This window comes from Cynocephalus volans, chromosome 1 (genome assembly GCF_027409185.1).
Source record: "Cynocephalus volans isolate mCynVol1 chromosome 1, mCynVol1.pri, whole genome shotgun sequence".
Taxonomy (NCBI): domain Eukaryota; kingdom Metazoa; phylum Chordata; class Mammalia; order Dermoptera; family Cynocephalidae; genus Cynocephalus; species Cynocephalus volans.
The window spans coordinates 64,104,825-64,127,957 of NC_084460.1; the positions used below are offsets into that span (position 1 = coordinate 64,104,825).

The 23,133-nt window shown below is 37.6% G+C and overlaps 1 protein-coding gene across 6 annotated transcripts in view; it reads left to right on the forward strand.

Annotated features, from left to right (window-relative positions):
- FBXO25 (F-box protein 25) overlaps positions 1-23,133 on the forward strand; it is an 80,237-nt gene that overhangs the window by 37,809 nt on the left and 19,295 nt on the right. For all 6 annotated transcript variants that reach the window (XM_063105350.1, XM_063105379.1, XM_063105343.1 and 3 more), the window contains one exon: positions 22,997-23,090. In XM_063105350.1, coding sequence (XP_062961420.1) covers positions 22,997-23,090 — 94 coding nt within the window. The remainder of the gene's footprint in view (positions 1-22,996; positions 23,091-23,133) is intronic.

Consider the following 23,133-nt stretch of genomic DNA (forward strand, 5'->3'; position numbering starts at 1 on the left):
GATTGAGTGACCTGTCACACTCTTCTTGGGCAATTGACAAAGTTTCTAAATATCATACACATGGGCATTTTTGTCCATCTGGTCATGTCAGTGCAGTTTGGGAAGCATAAGTCCACACATTTTTCTTGCTGTGTGCTAACACCTATATAATTACAGACATGCAACCTACTCTGCTGAAGTTTGTGCACTTGTAAAATAGCTGTTTTCTATCACTGGGGTTCAGTAGAACAAACCAGTGTTCAGAATTATTTTTATAGCACGCATTGGTGGTTCAGTGGTAGAATTCTCGCCTGCCAGAATTATTTTTATAAATGTAATGGTATATATTTAGTTGCAGACTATTGGTTGTCAGTTATACCACCATTTTGTTAAATTACCATTAAAACCTGTCTGTAATACAATAACAACTCCTTATTATTATAACATATTGTGAAAATTGTCCTAGTTTGTTACTAAAGAATCCTTAGCATAATTTATTGAACTATTAAATTTATTTACATCTAGAAAAATAAATAAAAACTGAAATACTTGAGTAAAAAGAATTTTTCTCTCATTAACTATTTACAATTATTATTTTATAATATGCCCTGAGAAACTTCCATATTGAAAATAAATGACAAATCAAGATGCAGTATAGATTTGACCTTGGTGAGTAAATAATTCTCACTTCTTATTTATACCATTTATAAATAATATGTAAATAAATTAAATGCAGTTTTGGTCAGTTTTATTGTCTTATTTTCATTGACATAAAGAGTTAAATTTAGAGGAATTTTGAAAAATTTTTTAAGTGATTATGCATATTCATGGGGTCCAAAGCTGACTGTCACCACCTGTACCCAATATGTGACCAGATCAATATGCCCATTACTACAAATAGCAATTGTTCCCCATGTCACCCACCCAATTAATCTCCAACCTCATTTGCCTTCTCCCACTTCACCCCACAGCCCTGGGTAAGCTCTCTCCCTCTGCAAGTCCAACATACCACCGTGGTCTTTCTTTCCTTCTTCCTTCTTTTTCTTGTAGCTCCCACTTATGAGTGAGGACATGCAGTATTTTTCCCTCTGTGCTTGGCTTATTTCACTTAATGTAATTTTCTCCAAGCTCATCCATGTTGCTGCTAATGGCAAAATTTCATTCTTTTTCATGGCAGAGTGGTATCACATGGTGTATATATACCACATTTTCCTTATCCATTTGTCTGCTGATGGACATTTGGGTTGGTTCCATATCTTGGCTATTGTAAACAGAGCTGCAGTGAACATGGGAGTGCAGGTATACCTTCAATATGATGATTTCCATTCCTTTGGGTATCTAACTAGAAGTGGAATTGCCATATCGTATGGTAGATCTATCTGTAGTTGTTCGAGAAACCTCCATACTGTTTTTCATAGTGGTTGTACTAATTGACAGTCCCACCAACAGTGTAGGAGCGTTCCCTTCCCTCAGTATCCTTGTCAGCATTTGTTATTCTCCATCTTTTTTGTTATAGCCAGTCTTACTGGGGTGAGGTGATATCTCAGTGTGATTTTAATCTACATTTCCCTGATGATTAATGATATGAGCATTTCTTTAAGTACTTGTTGGCCATTTGTATGTCTTCCTTAGAAAAATGTCTATTCAGCTCCTTTCCCAATTTTTGAATTGGGTTGTTTGTTTTCTTATTGTGTAGTTGCTTGAGTTCCTTGTATGTTCTGGATATTAATCCCTTGTCAGATGTAGAGTTTGCAAATATTTTCTCCCATTCTGTAGGTTGTCATTTCACTCTGTTGTTTCCTTTGCTGTGCAGAAGCTTTTTAGTTTGATATAATCCCATTTGTTTACTTTTTCTTTTGTTGCTTGTGCTTTTGGGCTCTTGTTCATAAAGTCTGTGCCCAGTCCTAGTTCCTGAAGTGTTTCCCCTATATTTTTGCTTTGTAGTTTTACAGTTTCAGGTCTTCTACTTGAGTCTTTAATCCATTTCAAGTTGATTTTGGCATATGGTAAGAGTTGCAGGTCTAGTTTCATTTTTCTGCATATGGATATCCAATTTTCCAGATCCATTTATTGAAGAGGCGGTTTTTTCCCAATGTATGTTTTTGTTGCCTTTGTCAAATATCAGTTGACTGTAAGTCTGTGGGTTGATTTCTGAGTTCTCTAATCTGTTCCATTGATCTGTCTATTTTTATCCCAGTATCATGCTGTTTTGGTTACTATAGCTTTCTAGTGTAATTTGAAGTTAGGAGGTGTTATCCCTCTGGATTTTTTTTTTTTTTTTTTTAGTCAGGATTGCTTTGGCTATTTGGGGTCTTTTGTTGTTCCATATGAATGTTAGGGTAGTTTTTTCTATTTCTGTGAAGAATGTCATTGGTATTTTGATCAGGATTGCATTGAACCTGTAGATTACTTTGGGTAGTATGGACATTTTCATAATGTTAATTCTTCCAATCCAAGAGCATGGAATGTCTTTCCATCTTTTTGTGTCTTCTTTAATTTCTTTCTGTAATGATTTGTAGTTCTCGTTATAGCAATCTTTCACCTCCTTGATCAAAATGATTCCTAGGTATTTTATTTTTTTGGTGACTGCTGTAAGTGGGCTTACTTTCTTGAGTTCCTTGTATGTTGTGGATGTACATCCCTTGTCAGATGTAGAGTTTGAAAATATTTTCATTATTGGAGAATATAAGTGCAACTGATTTTTGGATATTGATTTTGTATCCTGCAACATTACTGAAATTATTAACCAGCTTTAGGAGTTTTTTGATAGAGTCTTTAGGTTTTTCTATATATGGGATCATGTCATCTGCAAATAGAGACAGTTTGACTACCATCTTTTCCAATCTGAATATCCTTTATTTCTTTCTCTTCCCTGATTGTTCTAGCTAGTATCACCATTTTTATGTTAAATAAGAGTGGTGAGAGTGGGCATCCTTGTCTTGTTCCTGTTCTTGAGGGAAAAGCCTTCAGTTTTTCCCCATTCAGGATAATATTGTCAGTGAACTTGTCATAGATAGCTTTTATTGTGTTGAGATACTTTCCTTCTATACCTAATTTGCTGAGAGGCTTTATTGTAAAGGGATGTTGGAGTTTGTTGAATGCTTTCTACATCTGTTGAGACAGTTATATCGTTTTTGTTCTTGATTTTGTTGATGTGAGGTATCACACTTATTGACTTGCATATTTTGAATCATCCTTGCATCTCTGGTATGAATCACACTTGATCTTGGTGTATGTTTTTTTGACGTGTTGCTGTATTCTGATTGCTAGTGTTTTATTGAGGAGATTTCTGTCTGTGTTCACCAGAGAGATTGATCTGCAGTTTTCTTTTTTTGTTGGATTTTTGTCTGGTTTTGGTATCTGGGTGATGCCTCATAGAATGAATTTGGGAGAATGGCCTCTGTTTCAATTTTTGGAATAGTTTGAAGAGAAATGGTGTTAATTCTTCTTTAAAGGTTTGGGAGAATTTAGCAGTAAAGCCATCTGGTCCTGGGCTTTTCTGTATTGGGAGATTGTTGATTAGTGCTTCAGTCTCATTCCTTGTTATTGGTCTGTTCAGGTTATCTATTCTTGGTTCAGTCTTGGTAGTTTGTGTGTCCAGAAATTTATCCATTTCTTCCAGGTTTCCTAATTTGTTGGCATATAGTTTTATGTAATAGTCTCTAATGATTTTTTGTATTACTATGGTATCAGTTGTAGTGTCTCCTTTTTCATTTCTGATTTTTGTAGTTTGGGTCTTCTCTCTCTCTCTCTCTCTTTTTTTTTTTTTTTTTTTTTTTGTTAACCTAGCTCGTGGTTTATCTATTTTGTTTATCTTCTTAGAAAACCAACTTTTTGTTTTATTGACTTTTGTATTGTTTTTTGGGTCTCTATAGCATTTAGTTCTGCTGTATCTTAATTATTTCTTTCCATCTACTAACTTTGGGATTGGATTGTTCTTGTTTTTCTAGTTCTCTTAGGTATAGGATTAGGTTGTGTACTTGAAATCTTTCTGTTTTTTTGATGTAAGCATATATTGCTATGAACTTCCCTCTTAGTACTACTTTTGCAGTATCCCAGAGGTTTTGATATGATGTGTCTTTATTTCTGTTGTTTTCCAGAAATTTTTAAATTTTCTGTTTAATTTCTTCTTGGACCCATAGATCATTCAGGAGCCTATTTAATATCCTTGTTTGTGGATAGAATCCTGAGTTTCAATTGTTATTAATTTCTCGTTTTAATCCATTGTGGTCTGAAAAGACCATTGAGATTATTTTGATTTTGTTAAAGTTATCGAGACTTGTGAGTTTCAATTGTTATTAATTTCTCGTTTTAATCCATTGTGGTCTGAAAAGACCATTGAGATTATTTTGATTTTGTTAAAGTTATTGAGACTTGATTTGTGACCAAACATGTGGTCTGTCTTGGAGAATGTTATGTGTGCTAATCAGAAGAATATATATTCTGTAGTTGTTGAATGAAACATTCTGTAGATATCTGCCAGGTCCAATTGGCTTAAAGTGTAGTTTAAACCCTGTGTTTCTCTGTTGATTTGCTGCCTGGATGATCTGCCCAGTGATGAAAGGGAGGTGTTCAGGTCCCCTACTATTATTGTACTGGGATCTATGTCTTTCTTTAGGTCTTAATAGTGTTTGCTTTATATATCTGGGTACTCCATTGTTGGAGGTATATATATTTATGATTGTTATGTCTTATTGCTAGATCTATCCCTTTGTCATTATATAGTGGCCTTTTTTGTCTCTTTATGGTTTTTGGTTTAAAGTCTATTTTATATGATACAAGAATAGCTACTCCTGCTCGTTTTTGGTTTCCATTTGTGTGGCATATCTTTTTCCATCCCTTCACTATTAGTCGGTGTATATCTTTACCAGGGAGATGAGTCTCTTGAAGACAGCATATAGTTGGGTCTTGCTTTTTGATCCAATCCATCAGTCTGTATCTTCTGAGTGGAGAGTTTAATCCATTTACATTTAGGGTTGTTATTGAGAGGTATTGTCTTATTCCTGGCATTTTATGGCTTTTTGATGAGATGTTTTGAGAATCATTTGTTGCTTTCTTCTCCTTTGATTGTGGGGTTTTTTGAAGTGGTAAGATTTAGTTTCTTTTGTCTTTCACATTTGCATTTGTGTTTTACTCGTGGGTTTTGTTCTTACTTGTGTATTTGGTGCTAGTGATTATTGTTTTTTGGATTCCAGATGCAGAACTTTCTTGAGAATTTCTTGCAGGACTGGTTGTGTGGTGGTGAATGCACATAGTTTTTGTGTGTCTGGGAAATACACTATTTCTCCCTCATTTCTGAAGGATAGCCTCACTGGGTATAGAATTCTTGGCTGGCAGTTTTTTTCTTTTAGTGTTTTCAATATGTCATCCCATTTTCTTCTCACTTATAGAGTTTCAGTTGAGAAGTCTGCTGTTAGTCTGATGGGGGATCCCTTGTAGGTGACTTGATGCTTTTCTCTTGCTGCTTTTAGGATTCTCTGTTTGTCTTTGAGCTTTGCCAGTATGACTATAATGTGTCTCAGAGAGGATCTTTTTGGATTGAATCTTTTTGGTGACTTTGAGCTTCCTGGATCTGAAGGTCTGTATCTCTCCCTATACCTGGGAAGTTTTCTGTTATTTTTTCATTGAATAGTTTTCAACACCTTTACCTTTCTTCTCCCCATCAGGAACACCTATGATTTAGATGTTTGTATGCTTAAGGCTGTCTGCTAGCTCTTTTAAACAGTTTTCATTTTTTTAAAATTATTTTTTCTTTCTTTGCTTTTTTTTTTTTTGTCTGCCTGGGTTATTTCATAAAGACCATCTTAAAGTTCAGAAATTCTTTTTTCCACTTGTTCTATTCTGCTGCTTAAGCTTTCAGTTGTGTTTTTTATTTCATTGAATGCATCTTTCAGTTCCTGGATTTCTGCTACATTCTTTGTTAAGGTGTTAATCTCTTTGTAAATTTTTTCCTTCATATCCTGGATATTTTTTCTTGTCTTGTTGCGTTGTCTTACAGAGTCCTCTCTTATCTCATTGAGTTTCCTTAAGATAGTTACTCAAAATTCCTTCTCAGTCATTTCAAGGTTTCCTGTTCTGTAGAGTCTGTTACTTGAATTCCTTTGACAGTGTCATATTTTCTGATTTTTTCATATTTCAAGCATTTCTACATTGATTTCTGGTCATCTGGTAGATCAGTTGCTTCTTCTAGTACTCTAGAGTGGACTTTGAGGAGGAGGACTTCTCCTTTTCCAGGCTCCTCCAGTGACTCTTCCTTGTATCAATGAAGTCAGATATGTGGTGGGCTACCTGCACCGTGGTCATGGATGTTACTAATGCAGCCAGCTGTCCTTATAACAGTAGTAGCTGCAGTTGTGGCTGTTGTGGACCACGTCTGGGGAGGCTGTGCAAAGTCTCATGGTGGTGGTTTGAGGTCCTGCCTTGTGTGTGGAAGGGTGGGGCTGGTCTCGTCTCCTGCCTGCCTGGGGCTTCCAGCATCGGCACAGGGTCCTACCTTCTGCACTGGCAGACGGGTGGCTGGCCTGATCTTTGGCCTGATCTCTTGTGGCCTCCCCACATTGGTGGTGGCACAGTGAAGGGTACTGCCTTCTGCGTGGGTGGGGCAGTGGTTTGGGTGGGTGGATGGCCTGGTCATCTCAGAATTTGAAATGTTTAATTCAGAAATCTTACCAAACACTTGGAATTATTACCACATATGTAGTTATTTCACCCCAAAATAGATTTAGAGCAGCTGGAGTTTGAATTTTAAAAGGTTTTGAAATTCACTTTTAGGTAGGTATCATGTTTGGAGACAATTTAAATGGTTAGCATCTTTTATTTATTGCCCAATAACAGATATTCTTTATTTGGGGTTGGGGGATTGAATATGTCATTGCCTTTATTTGCTGAACACCCTTGTGGGAGAGTGTGTCTCATACTTCTGTACAGAATTAACATACTTTGTCTTTCCAAAGTGACTTTCAGGAAATCTTTGAGATCCAATTCTAGTCACACGTCCACCATAAAATGTTGTTATATTTGTTAGTGAAACCACACTGAAATTTTAACAGAACAGTTTTTAAGAGGATGGTCACAGGGTTGTTGCAACACCTGTTCACAGCCAATTAGCTGGGACTGCAGTAGGTATGGGCATCATGAGCCATCTTGGGAACCACTGCCCCTGAGCACGCCATCCCTGACCACATTATATGGGTGGCACCCCTTGTGCCCTTTGGAGAGCGCCACTGACAACCAAGAGTGTGATGATATCTGAGTCCCTCATCTCAGGTGAGCCCAGGGAAGCAGGGAACTGATGTATCCACTGCTGTGCCCCATCACCAGAATGACACCAGTAGTCAAAGTGGATGTGTTCTGACTGGTTACCTCCACCTCCATGAGCTCTTGGATTCTTGGCAAACCTAGGACAGCTGTAAACTCAGAGATGGAGACCGTTCTCTCAAAGTGATTCATTTTTCTGTAGGAAGGAAGTTGAATTGTGTCCTTTTTAGGCTTATAGGTTAGTTTGGCTTCATTTTATACACTCTTTGTTGTCTTTCCCATGGAGTCCTAGGCTCCCCCACAGCACTGAGAATAGCAGACTGCACCATCACCCTTTAGCAGCTGAGAGAAATGGCTTCTGACAGCCAGAGTGGCCATTACAGAGATGTGGGAACACAGCAGCAAGGGCACCCTGTGCTGGGGAGGACATGTTGAAAGGCAGCATGCCTCCTGTACAGACTTTCTGAGAGCCACTTAGTGTAGCAATTGGAATTTACAGAAATGTTAGATATGCTATTTCACATCTTAGGGGGAAAAAAGCTTTCAAAATTGTGAAGTTTATATACCTTAATTTTAGTTATCTGGAAAATTAACTTATCTGAAGTACTTAATTCTCTGTTTATGGATGGATCAATGAGACAGTGCATCCAGTGTCAAATACTTTCAGGGATAGTGTGTATTTAGTTAAATATCTAAGTATTTCTTGCTACTGTGTATTTTTACCTTTCCCTGTGCTGTTGATGTAGTTAATGAGTTGGTCACTCTTGTCATTAAAACTTTTCATGTCCCTGGGAATTGCTGTGTTCTTCTGAGGACTCACTGGTCCTGGTCCCTTTTTGTATTTTTTAAACATTTATTATTATTTATCATTTTTCTAATTATTTGCTATCAATATACAATGTAGTTGATTTTTGTGTCCCTTTACAAATTCCTTTTTTTCTCTCTCCCTCTCCTCCTCTCCCCCCATCAACATCATATCTGTTCACTTAAGTTTAAGGAATTGTTGTGACTGTTGTATCTTCTGTACCCTCCTCCATTTATTTGTTTGTATATTTATTTATTTATTTTTATTAACTCCCACATAAAAGTGAGAAGAGATGGTATTTCTCTTTCTGTGCCTGGCTTGTTTTACTTAATAAAATTTTCTTTGAGTCCATCCATGTTGCTGTAAATGGTAGTATTTCGTTCCTTTTTATAGAAGAGTAGTATTCTGTTGTGTAGATATACCACATTTTCCTTATCCACTCATCTGATGGTGGGCATTTAGGCTGGTTCCAACTCTTGGCCATTATAAATAGCACTGAAATAAACATGGAAGTACAGGTATCCCTTTGACATGATGATTTCCATTCCTTTGGGTGTATATCCACCAGAGGGATAGCTGGGTCATATGGTGAACCTATCTGTAATTGTTTGAGAAACCTCCATACCATTTTCCATAAAGACTGCACCATTCTGGAGTCCCACCAACAGTGTAGGAGGGTTCCTTTTTCACCGCATCCTCACCAACATTTATTATTCTCTGCCTTTTGGATATTAGCCATCCTAACTGGAGTGAGATGATATCTCAAAGTAGTTTTGATTTGCATTTCCCAAATGCTGAGTGAAGTTGAGCATTTTTTCATGTGTCTGTTGGCCATTCATATATCTTACTTTGAGAAATGCCTATTCAGCTCCTTTGCCCATTTTTTAATTGGGTTACTTGTTTTTTTGCTGTTAAGTTGTTTGAGTTCCATGTATATTCTGGATATTAATTCCTTGTCAGATGTATATTTTGGAAATATAATCTCCCACTCTGTTGGTTGTCTTTTTGCTCTGTTAATTGTCTGTTGCTGGGCAGAAGCATTTTAGTTTGATATAATCTCATTTGTTTATTTTTCCTTTGGTTGCCTGTGCTTTGGGGGTCATATTCATAAAGTCTGTGCCCAATCCTACTTCCTGAAGTGTTTCCCCTATATTTTCTTTTACAAGTTTCAGGATGTATATTTAATTCTTTAATCTATTTTTAGTTGATTTTGGTATATGGCAAGAGGTATGGGTCTTGTTTCAATCTTCTACATATGGATGTCCAATTTTCCTAGCTCCATTTACTGAAGAGGCAGTCTCTTTCACATTGTGTATTTTTGGTGCCTTTGTCAAAGATCAGATGGCTGTAGGTGTATGGGTTGACTACTGGATTCTGTATTTTGTACCATTGGTCCATGTGTCTCTTTTTATGTCAATACCATGCTCATTGGTTACTATAGCTTTGTAGTGTAGTTTAAAGTCAGGTAGTGTTATGCCTCCAACTTTATTTTTTTGCTCAGGATTGCTTTGGCTATTTGTGGTCTTTTGTTATTCCATGTTAATGTTAGAATGTTTTTCTATTTCTGCGAAGAATGTCATTGGAATTTTGATGGTGATTGCATTTAATCTGTAGATCACATTGGATAGTATGGAAATTTTCACTATGTTGATTCTTCCAATCCAAGACCATGGGATATGTTTTTCTTTTTTCTTTTTTTTTTTTTTTTGTCTTTTTGTGACCGGCCACACTGTGCTCAGCCAGTGAGTGCACCGGCCATCCTTATATAGGATCCGAACCTGCGGTGGCAGCACTGCTGCGCTCCCAGTGCCGCACTCTCCCAGCGCCGCACTCTCCCGAGTGCGCTACGGGGTCGGCCCTGTTTTTCTTATTCTTGCGTCCTCTAATTTCTCTCAACAGTTGTTTGTAGTTCTCAGTATAGAGATTTTTCACATCCTTGGTTAACTTTATTCCTAGGTATTTTATTTTTTTTTGGTGACTATTGTAAATGCACTAGCTTTCTTCGTTTTCTTTTCTGCTAGTTCATTGTCAGAATATAGAAATGCTACTGATTTTTGTGTGGTGATTTTGTATCCTGCAACTTTGCTGAAATCATTTATCAACTCCAAGAATTATTTTGTAGAGTCTTTAGGCTGTTCTGTGTATAGGATCTTATCATCTGCAAACAGGGACAGTTTGACTTCATCTTTTCCAGTCTGGATGCCCTTTATTTCCTTCTCTTCCCTGACTGCTCTGGCTAGTCCCTCCAACACTATGTTGAATAGGATTGGTGAGAGTGGGCATCCTTGTCTTGTCCCTGTTCCTGTTCTTAAGGGAAAAGCTTTCAACTTTTCCCCATTCAGGATGATATTGGCATTGGGTTTGTCATAAATGGCTTTAATTGTGTTGATATACTTTCCTTCCATACCTAATTTATAGGGAGTCTTTATCATGAATGAATATTGAATTTTGTCATGCTTTTTCAGCATCTATAAGAGATGATCATATGGTTTTTGCCTTTGATTTTGTTGATGTGATGTATCACATTTATTAACTTGTGTATATTGAACCAACTTTGTATCCCTGGGATGAATCCCACTTGATCATGGTGTCCAATTTTATGGATTTGTTGCTGTATTCTATTAGCTAGTATTTTACTGAGAATTTTTGCATCTATAATCATCAAAGATATTGGCCTGTAGTTTTCTTTTTTGTGTTGTGTCTTTGTCTGGTTTTGGTATCAAGATGATGTTTGCCTTATAGAATGAGTTTGGGAGAATGGCCTCTGTTTCAATTTTTTGAAATAGTTTGTAGAGAATTGGTATTAATTCTTCTTTAAAGGTTTGGTAGAATTCTGCAGTGAAGCCATCTGGTCCTGGGCTTTTCTTTTTTGGGAGACTGCTGATTACCGCTCCAATCTCTTTGATTGGTCTGTTCAGACATTCTCTGTTTTCTTGGTTCAGTCTTGGTAGTTTGTGTGTGTTTAGAAATTTATCCTTTTTATCCACATTTTCAAATTTGTTGTCGTATAGTTGTTGATAGTAGTCTCTAATGATTCCAAGGTATCGGTTGTAATGTTTTCTTTTTTATTTCTAATTTGTGTGATTGGTGTCTTCACTCTTCTTTTCTTTGTTAGCCTTGCTAATGGTTTGTCAATTTTAATTATTTTCTCCAAAAAAAAAAAAAAAAAAAAAACCTTTTTGTTTCCTTGATCTTTTGTATCCTTTTTTGTGTTTCTATTTCATTTAGTTCTGCTCTGATCTTAATTATTTCTTTCTGTCTACTAACTTTGGGTTTTGATTTTTTTTTTTTTTTTTACTTCTTTAAGGTGAAATGTTAGGTTGTTTACTTGCCATCTTTCCGTTCTTCTGAAGTAAGCATTTGTTACAATAAATTCCCCCTTTAGTACTGCTTTTGCAGTATCCCACAGGGTTTGGTATGATGTGTCATTATTTTTATTAGTTTCACTAAATTTTTTGATTTCCTGTTCAATTTCTTCTTGGACGCATATGTCATTAAGTAGAGTGTTGTTTAATTTCCATGTATTTTTATAGTTTCTAGAGTTTCATTTGTTATTGATTTTTAGTTTTAATCCATTATAGTTTGAAAAAATACAAGGAATAATTCCAGTTTTTAAAAATTTGTTGAGACATGATTTGTGACCTAATATGTGGTCTATCCTGGAGAATGTTCCATGTGCTGATGAGAAGAATGAATATTCTGAGGTTGTTGGATGAAATGTTCTGTAGATATCTGCCAAGTCCAGTTGGTCTAAAGTGTTGTTTAGATCTTGTGTTTCTCTGTTGATTTTTTGCCTAGATGATCTGTCCAATGTTGAGAGTGGAGTGTTCAGGTCCCCTACTATTATGGTATTAGTGTCTATCTCTTTCTTTAGGTCTAACAGTGTTTGCTTTATATATCTGGCTGCTTTGATGTTGGCTGCATGTATATTTATGATTGTTATGTCTTCTTGCTGGATGGATCCTTTTATCATTATATAGTGGCCTTCTTTGTCTCTTTTTATGGTTTTTAGTTTGAAGTCTATTTTATCTGATATAAGAATAGCTACTCCAGCTTTTTCATTTCTATTTGCATGGTATCTCTTTTTCCATCCTTTCACTCTTAGTTTATGTGTGTCTTTACAGGTGAGGTGAGTCTCTTGAAGGCAGTGTATTGTTGAGTCCATCTTTTTAATCCAATCAGTCAGTCTGTGTCTTTTGAGTGGAGAATTTAATCCTTTTACATTAAGAGTTATTACTGAAAGGTGTTGATTTCCTCCTGGATTTTTTTTTATTTTTGATGTTTTAAGTATCTTTTGCTCCTTTCTTTCTTATTTATTGTTTGTCTTCTGTGTTTGTTGGTTTCTTGGGTAGATAAACTTATTTTTTCTTTATTGTTATTTTTATTTTACTGTAGGGTTTTGTTCTTTCTTGAGTTTTCATCGTAGTGATGGTTGTTTTTCAGGTACCAGACAGAGTACTCCCTTGACAATTTCTTGTAAGGCTGGTCGTGTGGTAGTGAACTTCCACAGTTTTGTTTGTCTGAGAAACATACTGTTTGTCCTTCATTTCAGAAGGATAGCCCTGCTGGGTAAAGTTTCCTTGGCTGGCAGTTTTTGCCTTTTAGTATTTTGAATATATCATCCCATTCTCTTCTTGCTTTTAGGGTTTCTGATGAAAAGTCTGATGTTAATCTGCTTGGAGCTCCCTTACAGGTGACTTGACACTTCTCTCTTGCAGCTTTTAAGATTCTCTCTTTGTCTTTGAGCTTTGCCAATTTACTATGACATGTCTTAGAGAGGGCTTTTTGGGGGGTGAACATTTTGGGGGATCTTTGAGCCTCCTGAATCTGAAGATCTGTATTTCTCCCTTTACCTGGGAAATTTTGTGCTATTTTTTCATTGAATATTTTTTCAATGCATTTTACTTTCTCCTCCCCTTCTGGAATGCCCATGATTCAGATATTTGAGTGCTTAAGGTTGTCTATTATCTTTCTTAGATTTTCTTCAATTTTTAGTCTTTTTTTTTGTCTGCCTGTGTTGTTTTGAACAGGCTATCTTCATGATCAGAAATTATCTCTTCTGCTTATCATAGCATGCTATTTAAGCTCTATTGTGTTTTTTATTTTGTTGTATGAATCCTTCAGCTCCACAAGCTCTGCTACATTCTATTTCCGGACACTGATTTCTGTGTACATTTCCTCTTTCAGGTCCTGTATAATTCTCATTTCATTGTGTTAACTGAGTCTTCTTATATCTCATTTAGTTTCCTTAGAATTGTTGCTCAGAATTCTTTGTCAGTCATTTCAAGGTCTTCCTGTTCTATAGGATCTTGTACTTGAGAGTTATTATATTCCTTTGGTGGTGTCATATTTTCTTGTTTTTTCATATTTCTGTTATCTCTCTGTTGGTGCTTAATCATCTGGAAGAAAAGTTACTCATGAGTGGTGTTAGTGGAGAGGAAGTTCCTGGTGCATGTGTGTTTTATAATGATAGTTGAATGGAGTGTTTTAATATTAGATCTAGGTAGATGCCATAGTATAGTCTCTGTGAAAGTATTTTGGCCAAATTTGGTATTGGAGTTGCATGAGAGTGCATCTTTTACCTATTCCCTAGGACACTTTCTATTTCTTTGCTGAGGTTGGTGACACTATATTGGATCATCAGGAGACAGGCAAGCTCTTAAATATGGGGGGATAGCGTCTTGGAGTCTTGTCACTCTTAGGTTATAGTGGGTGCTCTTGGGCAGGACTGTTGGCACTGTGGCTAGCTTACCATGACTCTATTAGGTGCAATGGGGTATACTAGTTACCATTCAATTTGAATGGGTGACTCTGAATGGGTTTTCTCTTTTTTCTTTCCTCTTTCCCTGGGTTCTGGTGTCACTCCTTCTGTCTGTGCCAATGAGTAGTGACCAGGAAACCTATAAGGTAGTGGTGGCTGCTGTTTTGGCAGCAAGCTGTCCTTATAGCAGCAGTTGCTGTGGCGGAGGCTGTCATGGCCCACTCATTCCACCCTGGTGTCTGCAGCAGTGGCAGGGAGTGTTGCTGATGCTTGGCTGCCTGTTGCTGTCTTGGGGCCTCTGCGGCAGTGGGGTCAGCTTCTTGGGGGCAGGGTCTCACCTGGCTGAGTTCCCTCGGTGGCTGCCGGGTCAGTACTGCCTCCTTGGGGCCTCTGTGGCAGAGTTGGCTTCTTGGGGACAGGGTGTCACCTGCTGGGTTCCCATGGACGATACCTAGTCAGCGCTGCTCTCTCGTGGCCTCTGCAGCAGCAGGGTGGGCTTCTGTGGTCCTGATGCCTTTAACTCCAAAATGATCCTCACTTTTGGAGATGGATTCTCCCTGGTTCCTGGGTATCTCAGGGATCTATTAAATAGTGGAGACATAAAAACAACTAGAAAGATAGCTCAGGCTAGAATATCTGGTTATATGAACATTCTAAAAATTTTTTTCATAGTTTCTACAAAGGAGTACTTAAAGCAGCAGAGGAACCTAGGTCCTCCCAGGCATCACCCACATGTGAGAGGCAGCCACAGCGTAGGAAGATGGCTTGTGGAGCCACACAGACGGTATTTGAATTCTGTCACTTTTATTTATTTATTTACCAGGGGATCTCAGGCAAATGACTTAACCTCCTCATCCAAGATATCTGATGGGTTTTAGTATCTACTACCTTGGAGAACTGTAGTGAGAATAATATTACTTAAATCATATAAAGCTCCTGGAACAGACTGTACTCTATAAGTGTTAACTGCTATTTCAGTAATCTTTTGAGGATAATTTCGGCAAAAGGATAACAGCTGTGTGCACATCCATTTAACACCCAAGATTTAAAGATGAGAAGACAAGGCTGAGAGATGTGCCTAAGGTCGCTTTGGGAGCAAAGATACAGATCAATAACATAGCTGTCCTGATAGCAGAGAAGTGCTTCTGTCGTGGCATTATTTTTCCTAATTCTGTAAACTTTTCCTCTGATGGAAAGCAAATGACTTTCTTAAATGCCTCATATCACATTTTAAAATAATGTCTGTCAAGTTAAATGAAACTTGAAATGGAGTCTTTAAAATTTCTGATAATGGGCTGAGCCCGTGGCGCACTCAGGAGAGTGCGGCGCTGGGCGCGGCCATGCTCCCGCCGCGGGTTCGGATCCTATATAGGAATGGCCGGTGCACTCACTGGCTGAGTGCTGGTCACGAAAAAGAAAAAAAAAAAAAAAAAATTTCTGATAATATTGCTAATCAAGCCTTTGTTTGCTTTATTGAACCTTGTCTTAAGGGGCACAATCAAATGCTAATTTATTATCATATAATAATTTGTTTAATAAACACTGCTGTATCCAAAGCACCTGGCAAATAGAAGGTACTTATTATTCCTAAAATAAGTGAATGAATGAATAAATGAACAAACCACTGTTAACATGAATTTTTTTTGTAAGTTACTCAAATTATTTTTTATTGCTGTTAAACATTTTCCATAAATTCTACTTGAGGTATGAAGTAGGATACTGTAAAATAATTAAATTTTTGCTAGTTGTTTTACTGAATCCGCAGGTACCTCCTCTTTCCAAGAAAACTTGGTATTCAGAAATAGAGGATGTTGTTTCCACATTATAAAGATTCTTCACAGAGGGATGTCCTCTGATTTCCTAAATTAGCAGAATTTCCTTTATACAGAAAAGATATTTATATGCATATATATATATATATTTTTAATGTAGTCAGTTTTATTTTATTTTATTTTATTTATTTATTTTTTTTAATTTTATTTTGTCAATATACATTGTGGCTGATTATTGCTCCCCATCACCAAAACCTCCCTCCCTTCTCCCTCCCCCCCTCCCCCCCAACAATGTCCTTTCTGTTTGCTTGTCATATCAACTTCAAATAATTGTGGTTGTTATATCTTCTTCCCCCCCCAGTTTGTGTGTGTGTGTGTGTGTGTGTGTGTGTGTGTGTGTGTGTGTGTGTGTGAATTTATATATTAATTTTTAGCTTCCCACCAATAAGTGAGAACATGTGGTATTTCTCTTTCTGTGCCTGACTTGTTTCACTTAATATAATTCTCTCAAGGTCCATCCATGTTGTTGCAAATGGCAGTATTTCATTCGTTTTTATAGCTGAGTAGTATTCCATTGTGTAGATGTACCACATTTTCCGTATCCACTCATCCGATGATGGGCATTTGGGCTGGTTCCAACTCTTGGCTATTGTAAAGAGTGCTGCAATAAACATTGGGGAACAGGTATACCTTCGACTTGATGATTTCCATTCCTCTGGGTATATTCCCAACACTGGGATAGCTGGGTCGTATGGTAGATCTATCTGCAATTGTTTGAGGAACCTCCATACCATTTTCCATAGAGGCTGCACCATTTGCATATATATTTTTAAATCTTCCTTATCGTGTTGATTCAAGAATTGGTTGTAGGCTATTTCATTAACTCCAGGCATTTCCTATAATTTTTCCCCTTAAAAAATGCTGGATTAAAGTGTATCAGCAAAATATGTTAATGCTCCTAAGAGCAAGATTAGTTAAAGAGGAAGGACCAAGAAATAACAGTGTTGGGACCTCTGAGACACCTATTTTCAATTGAAGAAAGTGCTCTTCAACTTGAGAATTGACCTTGGTTAATTCAAATTTGACCTTGTAGCTCTGATGTTTTTAAGAAAAATTGAATATAAATTGATGATTATGGTAGATAGTTTGTGTGGGGCCATTTTGAACACTGGGAATCTAAGCCTTTATTCATTAGATGGCATGCCAAGAAAAGCTTGTCTTTCTCATGAATATCCACATTATATTAGAAATTTGAAATGCCAGTATTAATACAGTCTGTAGTTATTCAGTGACATCTTTATTTTTCTTTTACTCAGATTATTTATCCTATCAACAAAGTAATTTGTGGAGTATGACTAAACACAGCAACTAAGTGTTTTGCCAAAATTAAAATTATAAGTTGTGTAACAGTTCAATTTTTGGTAAAATAGTAGTCTTTCTTTCTGCCAGTGCTAGAAGTTGGTGAACAAGTTGAGACTCAAAATGAGATGTTAATTCCCAAGGTGGGTGGAGAGAAGGGACAACCCAAAGAATAGAGGTCTCTTCTCAAAGACCACTGCTTAAGCAGCTTGTGAACTGTATGTGAGAGGCGCTGGTTCCTAGTGGAGAACCTGTTTCAATCCAGCCTGCATTTGTCTGTAGTGTGACAATTCCCTGACTTCTGGGTAGGGGTAGGCAGGGAGCCCATAGACCTTTGAGCAACTGAGGAAAGCTTCTGAAGCTCTCCCCAGAAAGTTTACATAGATTACAAATTCTGCATGCAAATTCAGGGACCTACCAGGTCTGCTTTGGCTTCCTATCATAGAGTGTAGGTTACCATCCTTTTTTGTTAAAGACAGACTTTATTGAGACGACTTTTTAAAACCTGATAATCAAACTTTAGATCATTGAAGGCTGTTCAGAGTTCTTCTTTATGTCTGATACACACACACTAGATGGAAGGTGGCCTCTCAGGAAGGTGGAAGATTGCCTGGGCTCCAGTCCTGGCTCCTCCCCCCTCCTCACCCCCCCCCCTCCCCGGCCGCCTTTGATGTGGCTCTTTGACGAGCCTCATCATCTCTCTGTGCCTCAGTTTTCCCATCTGTGGAGCAGAAACAGTAATAACACCTACCACATAGGGGTGTCATGATAATTAAATGGATATCACGTACTTTCAGTAGTGCCTTATAATAACCACTCAATAAATGTGTACTATTAGTTATAAATCTAAATAAATCCAAAAGGAAAATTGAGCAGAGTTGATTTGCTCTGCCCACGAAGAATATGTGTTACATATTGTTGCTGTTTTTCCTCCCCACACTTCTCCATGCCTGGGAGAGCCTTTATACACTTTCACACACCACACTATGTGTTGATTTGCTCTCTTATCCAAGTGTATTCAGGAATGTACCTTGAATCTCAAATAGCTACAATTTTATTTAACTTTATTGAATTCTAGTTTTATTATATTATCATGAGAGAGTTTGGCAATAAGATCTCTGCTTCTTTGAAATTATTAAGTTTTCCTTTGTGTCTATTTCCATCATTGATTTTTGTAAATGTTCTATTGACACGAGAAAAATGCAAATTCTCTATTTAAAGGATGTAATTTTTTTCTGTTTATCTAAAAAACAAGTTTTGCTGTTATATGACTTAATTCTTCCACATCCTTACTTGTTTAGAATAGTCAGATTTAAAGAGATATATAACAATTTCCCACAATATTTGTGTTTTTAACAAATTTCTTATTAAATTTCCAACAAATTTTGTGTTATGGCTAAGTTGGGGCTTATAACTGGTGATATTCTCTTTGTAAATTGTGTGTTTTGCTCTTTTATCTTCATTACAGTTTTAACCTAAAATTTCAACTTGTCATTTATGAACTTGGCCTCTCTTGTCACTCTTTGTTGGCACATGAAGGGCAGGATCTGTTGTCTAGTCCTCTTCTGGTAACTGGTGTGAGTGAATGTACTAACCCCGTGCCTTCTGCTAATGATTTCAGCGTGTTTTTTAAAGAGTTTTTAAACATGATATTAGAAAAATGTGTTTATGTTGATGATGGGAAGGGGGTAGTTGGGAAGACTTGCCTCCTAGAAGACACAACGCCCATTCGTGATATTGCTTCTGCTATTAGAGCAGTAGTTCTCAAACTCAAACTTGGTCACAGGTGTCCTTTTCACTTTTTAAAATTACTGGGGACCCCAAAGATATGAATTATAACTATTAATATTTGCAATATTCGAAAGTAAAACAGTTTTTATAAAAATTTCTGTTTATAAGTTAGGAGTGGCATGGTCTGACATCTGTACACATCCTCCTGGTGTCTAGTGTGATAGGAGAATCCTGCTCTCTGGTCCTGAACTCAGTCTGCTGGATGCTACATGTCAGGAAGCCTCTGAACACTTCACCACACACTTATGAGAGTATGGCGCAAAAAAGGAAAATGACATCTTAGTAATATTATGGAAATAATTTTGACCTCGGGGACCCTCTCAGAGGCTCCTGGGTGATGCTTTGAAACTCTTGCAGTAGAACAATACCCTAGCCTCTTTGTCTTCACTTCTCTCATTAATGAGAAACAGACCATCTATATCTCTGCTCTTTTTTCTTTAAGGAATAAGAGGAATAGAATTTGCATATTCTGTTGCTTCTTTCGTATCCTCAGTGTTGTAGGTCAAGAATCCTATTTGGGAAGGTTTTGGTTGTTAAACAATGCTTGTGGCTGGGTGACTACATCTCATTCTAGGATTTAGATTAGGAAATCCATTGCTACTGCATATGTAAGTTGCACCCTCCAATCCAGCTTTTATTCGCAATAAAGCTGATAACCTCAGTTGGCCTGAATCCTTTGTGTCTAAATTGATTGTAAACTGAAGCAGGAAAAAGGGGTGCTATTCAAATTAAAATAGTGCTTATTGTGATGATATTTCAAAACAAGAAATTTAATAATAATATTCAGCTAATTTGAAAAGATACAGAACAGCATTAAAATTTTAGCAATGGGCTTTTTAGCATTGTTTGGTATAATCTGATCTGATCTTGGCCAGTGCCCTAAAAGATATACTTTTTAGGTAAATATACTAGAAGTTGTAGAATTTTTTTTTCCCCCTAAGAGTATCATGTGATTGTCATATACGTGGTGTTATTTGTGGCTATGTGAGTTAGTAGTTTTTTTCCTTCCTCTGGAAATCAACAAAGGCTAGAAGGAGAATTAGAAGGAAGGGATGAATAATTCTCTTTTCAGAAAAATAGGAGGTAGATGAAATTCACAGATGCTAAAATATGTGTAAGTCTTACCAAAAGCAGCTGAGATTGGGCTGGAATAGTACAGGCAGAAGTGAATAGAGATGTTCAGGTTGGCAGAAAGACTTAGCAGGGCAGGTCTAGGAGACACCAGTGCATACGCCTCGCAGAGCAAGAGGCAGAGTCAGAGGCGAAGCTCCTACTTACAACAAGGGTGATTGTTCTTGGGAAGATGGCTGACAGCAAAGGATGTCTTGAACGCAGTTTTACTCAGAGAAGGGGGCGGTGGGTTTCCCACAGGATTGCACATTGGAACATGTTTTGTGGGGAGCAGCGGTTGGAATAGTGCATGTTGGGACTGGGCAGCCTGGGACCACCCTGGCTCTCCCTTCTGGGGCCCCAGGAAGTTCTGCCCCACTCAGGAGTGTGTGTTAAAAAAGAAGGTGACTGTCACAGCATGAATGTTCCTGAGGAAAATGTGGAAAAGAGCAGCAGAACCTACCAGTAAGTAGATGAAGAACACCAGACAAATGTGTCCATGAAGCAAGAAGGGAGTCATGACCAGACATTTCATCATGAATGAAAAACAAGAAACTCATGGAGCTATTCTCTGAAGGAAGATCCCGGTGCAGAAATGCTACAAATCAGAAAAGAGATGTTAATATAACCAGGTGAGGCAACAGGAGACAAAACATGAGTTGGCAGAACTAAGGATAGAGCAGCCCAAAAAGTCATCGTAGAAATGAAGACAGAAATGAAAGATACTGGAGAAAATAGACACTTTGGGAGACATAGTAAGGGTGATGGGAATGAGAAAATTAGTGAAAATGAGACAGTAATGGTGAGTTTAAAAGGATTAGAAAGAAAATTATAGCCGTAGAGGACAGTAAGAGATTTAAATCCAGCATATTTATCTTTGAAATCCGCAAAGATGAAAACAAAACAGTGGGACTGAACAAGCATTTAAAGATAATGTTCAAAAAAACTTTCCTGAGGTAGAAATAGACTTAAACCTACACTGTGAAAGGGCAGATTGTGTGCCAGAGAAGGTTGAGCCAGACAGTCACAAGTATGCCATCTCTAGAGGAATGACTCAATTCTGCAGATGAAGTGAGAATCCTCTCAACAGATAAACAAAATGTTAGTGGCCTAAGATTTTTCCACATTCTTTAGGTGGTGGAGTAATCCTGACAGGATCCTCCAAGAAGAAAGGATGACCCATGAATTTTAGGTCCAAACTGTTTTTTATATCAGGGCTGCAGATAAACAGTACTGACTATGTAAGCTCTCAGGTAATATTGTTCCCATGAGTATTTTTGAGGGAACTAACCTCAGCCAGCCAAGAAGGATGGCTGGAGAAATGGTGGCAATAGAACTGGACATCAGTGATTACCCAGTGCATTAGCTGAAGACTGAAATGAGGATGCATGTGAGAATAGGGTGATAGGGCAGAATGTGAATGTTGTGGACCCTGAGAAGAAATGGCACAATTAACCAAACTGGGGAGGGAGGGATAGGGAGAAAAGGTGTGTGGTGGACATCTGTTGACTGTCTCACATGCAAGGTGCTGAAATAATGTATTCACTATAATCGAGTTATAGAGGGAAGGAGCGGAAGGAAGGAGGAGCAAGACGAATGGCAGTTTTATCATAACTGGAAATAGGAAACTAACATGCTAGGATGTATGATCTAAGTATTTAGGAGGGTAAGACTATTATGTAGAGTTAACATTACTGTGGGGAAAATAGAATAGTTTAGTCAGGCTTCTTCACCTAAGGCCCGGTTGGGGGTCGTATAGCACATTCTTTGTAAACAGGTTGTGTGTGGGTGGAGTTAGTGCGCATGTGCACCCATGTATCTTTTTAGTTTGTTGCTATTATATGTTCTTCAGTTTGTGATGCAGCCCTAGCTGGCAGAGCTTGTGTCTAAAAATAGAGTATGTTTACTTTGCTGACAGCTGCTCATTTTGTCAAGTGGGCTTTGCCAGCAGTTGAATTTCTGAGTTTCTCTTTGTTCTGCTTAACTCTTAGACGTGTGTGTGCTGAATAAAGATTACTCTTTCTTCAACCAAGGCTCCGATGACCTTTTTGCCAGTTACCTAGCTCATAGACCTGCGTGTGAAGGGTTTGTGATCCAGTCTGGACAACGGGCTCTAGGGGTCTGTGAGCTCCAGACCCTAGCCCTAGCTCTACAATTACAAAAGTAACCTCTAGGACAAAATAATGCAAACTTTCCTGAATTTCAAAAGAACTACAGAGCAAGCGAGAGAGAGAATGAGTGAGAGAAATAGAGAACTAGAACTTTTTTAAAAAGCTACAAAAACAGAAACATGTCATAAATTAAGATGAAACATGTATCAATAAATGTAAACAGGCTATCAAAAGATTTTCAGATTGGATCAAAAAGCAAAACCTGATGCCAAGTTGTAGATAAGAAGCACACCTAAAAAACAGTGACTCACAAAAGTTGAAAATTTAAAAATGAGAAAGGTATACTGGGAAGATATAAACAAAAAAAAAAATGGGACAACAAGCACTACAGGCAGGAAGCACTTTGTAGTGTCGAGAGACACACATAAGAGCGAGGGTGCAGTGGGCAGGCAGAGAATGGAGTGGACGCAGCCCTCTTCCTTCCCACAGAAAAGGAATGCAGGTCACATAGGTTTTGTTATGTGTTTATTGTTGTTTTGTAGATATTCTGCAATTTGTTTATTCTTTGACCAAAGTGCTATTTAAAAAGCAGTTTGTTTCGTGTTTTCTTCTTAATTTCCAGATGTAAGGGATTTTTGATTTTCTGTCTGTTTAGCAAACCACAGCAGGTCTGGGAGTCATCTTGTAAAAATATCTGTAGTGACCGAGTATCCATTCTGGCCTCTTTCTGGTGTGCCCCCGTGTACAGTAGAGGTTGGAAAGCCAAAAACTACATTTCACAGACTCTTACAGCGAAGGTTCTGGAAGTAAATTAGCTTCCACTAACTAGATGTATTCATGCGAGATTGGAGAGTAGAAGCTGCTGCTGCTTGGGTTAATGTAGGTGGTGACTATTTCCTACAATTGGACTCAGACTGACACGGTGACTTAATTTAGAATGCCTCATGGTAGCATATCTTTATGCTGTATTTGCGATATGTCACTATTGTTTATATTTCCATGTTAAATACATTTATTTATTGCTCAACTTTTTTCCCCTCTTTTCTTTAAGCTATTGCAGCTAATTGCAAAATCCCAATTAACTTCATTGAGTGGTGTCGCACAAAAGAATTACTTCAACATTTTGGATAAAATCGTTCAAAAGGGTAAGGTAATCACTGATATTTTTAATAATGTAAATCTTAATTA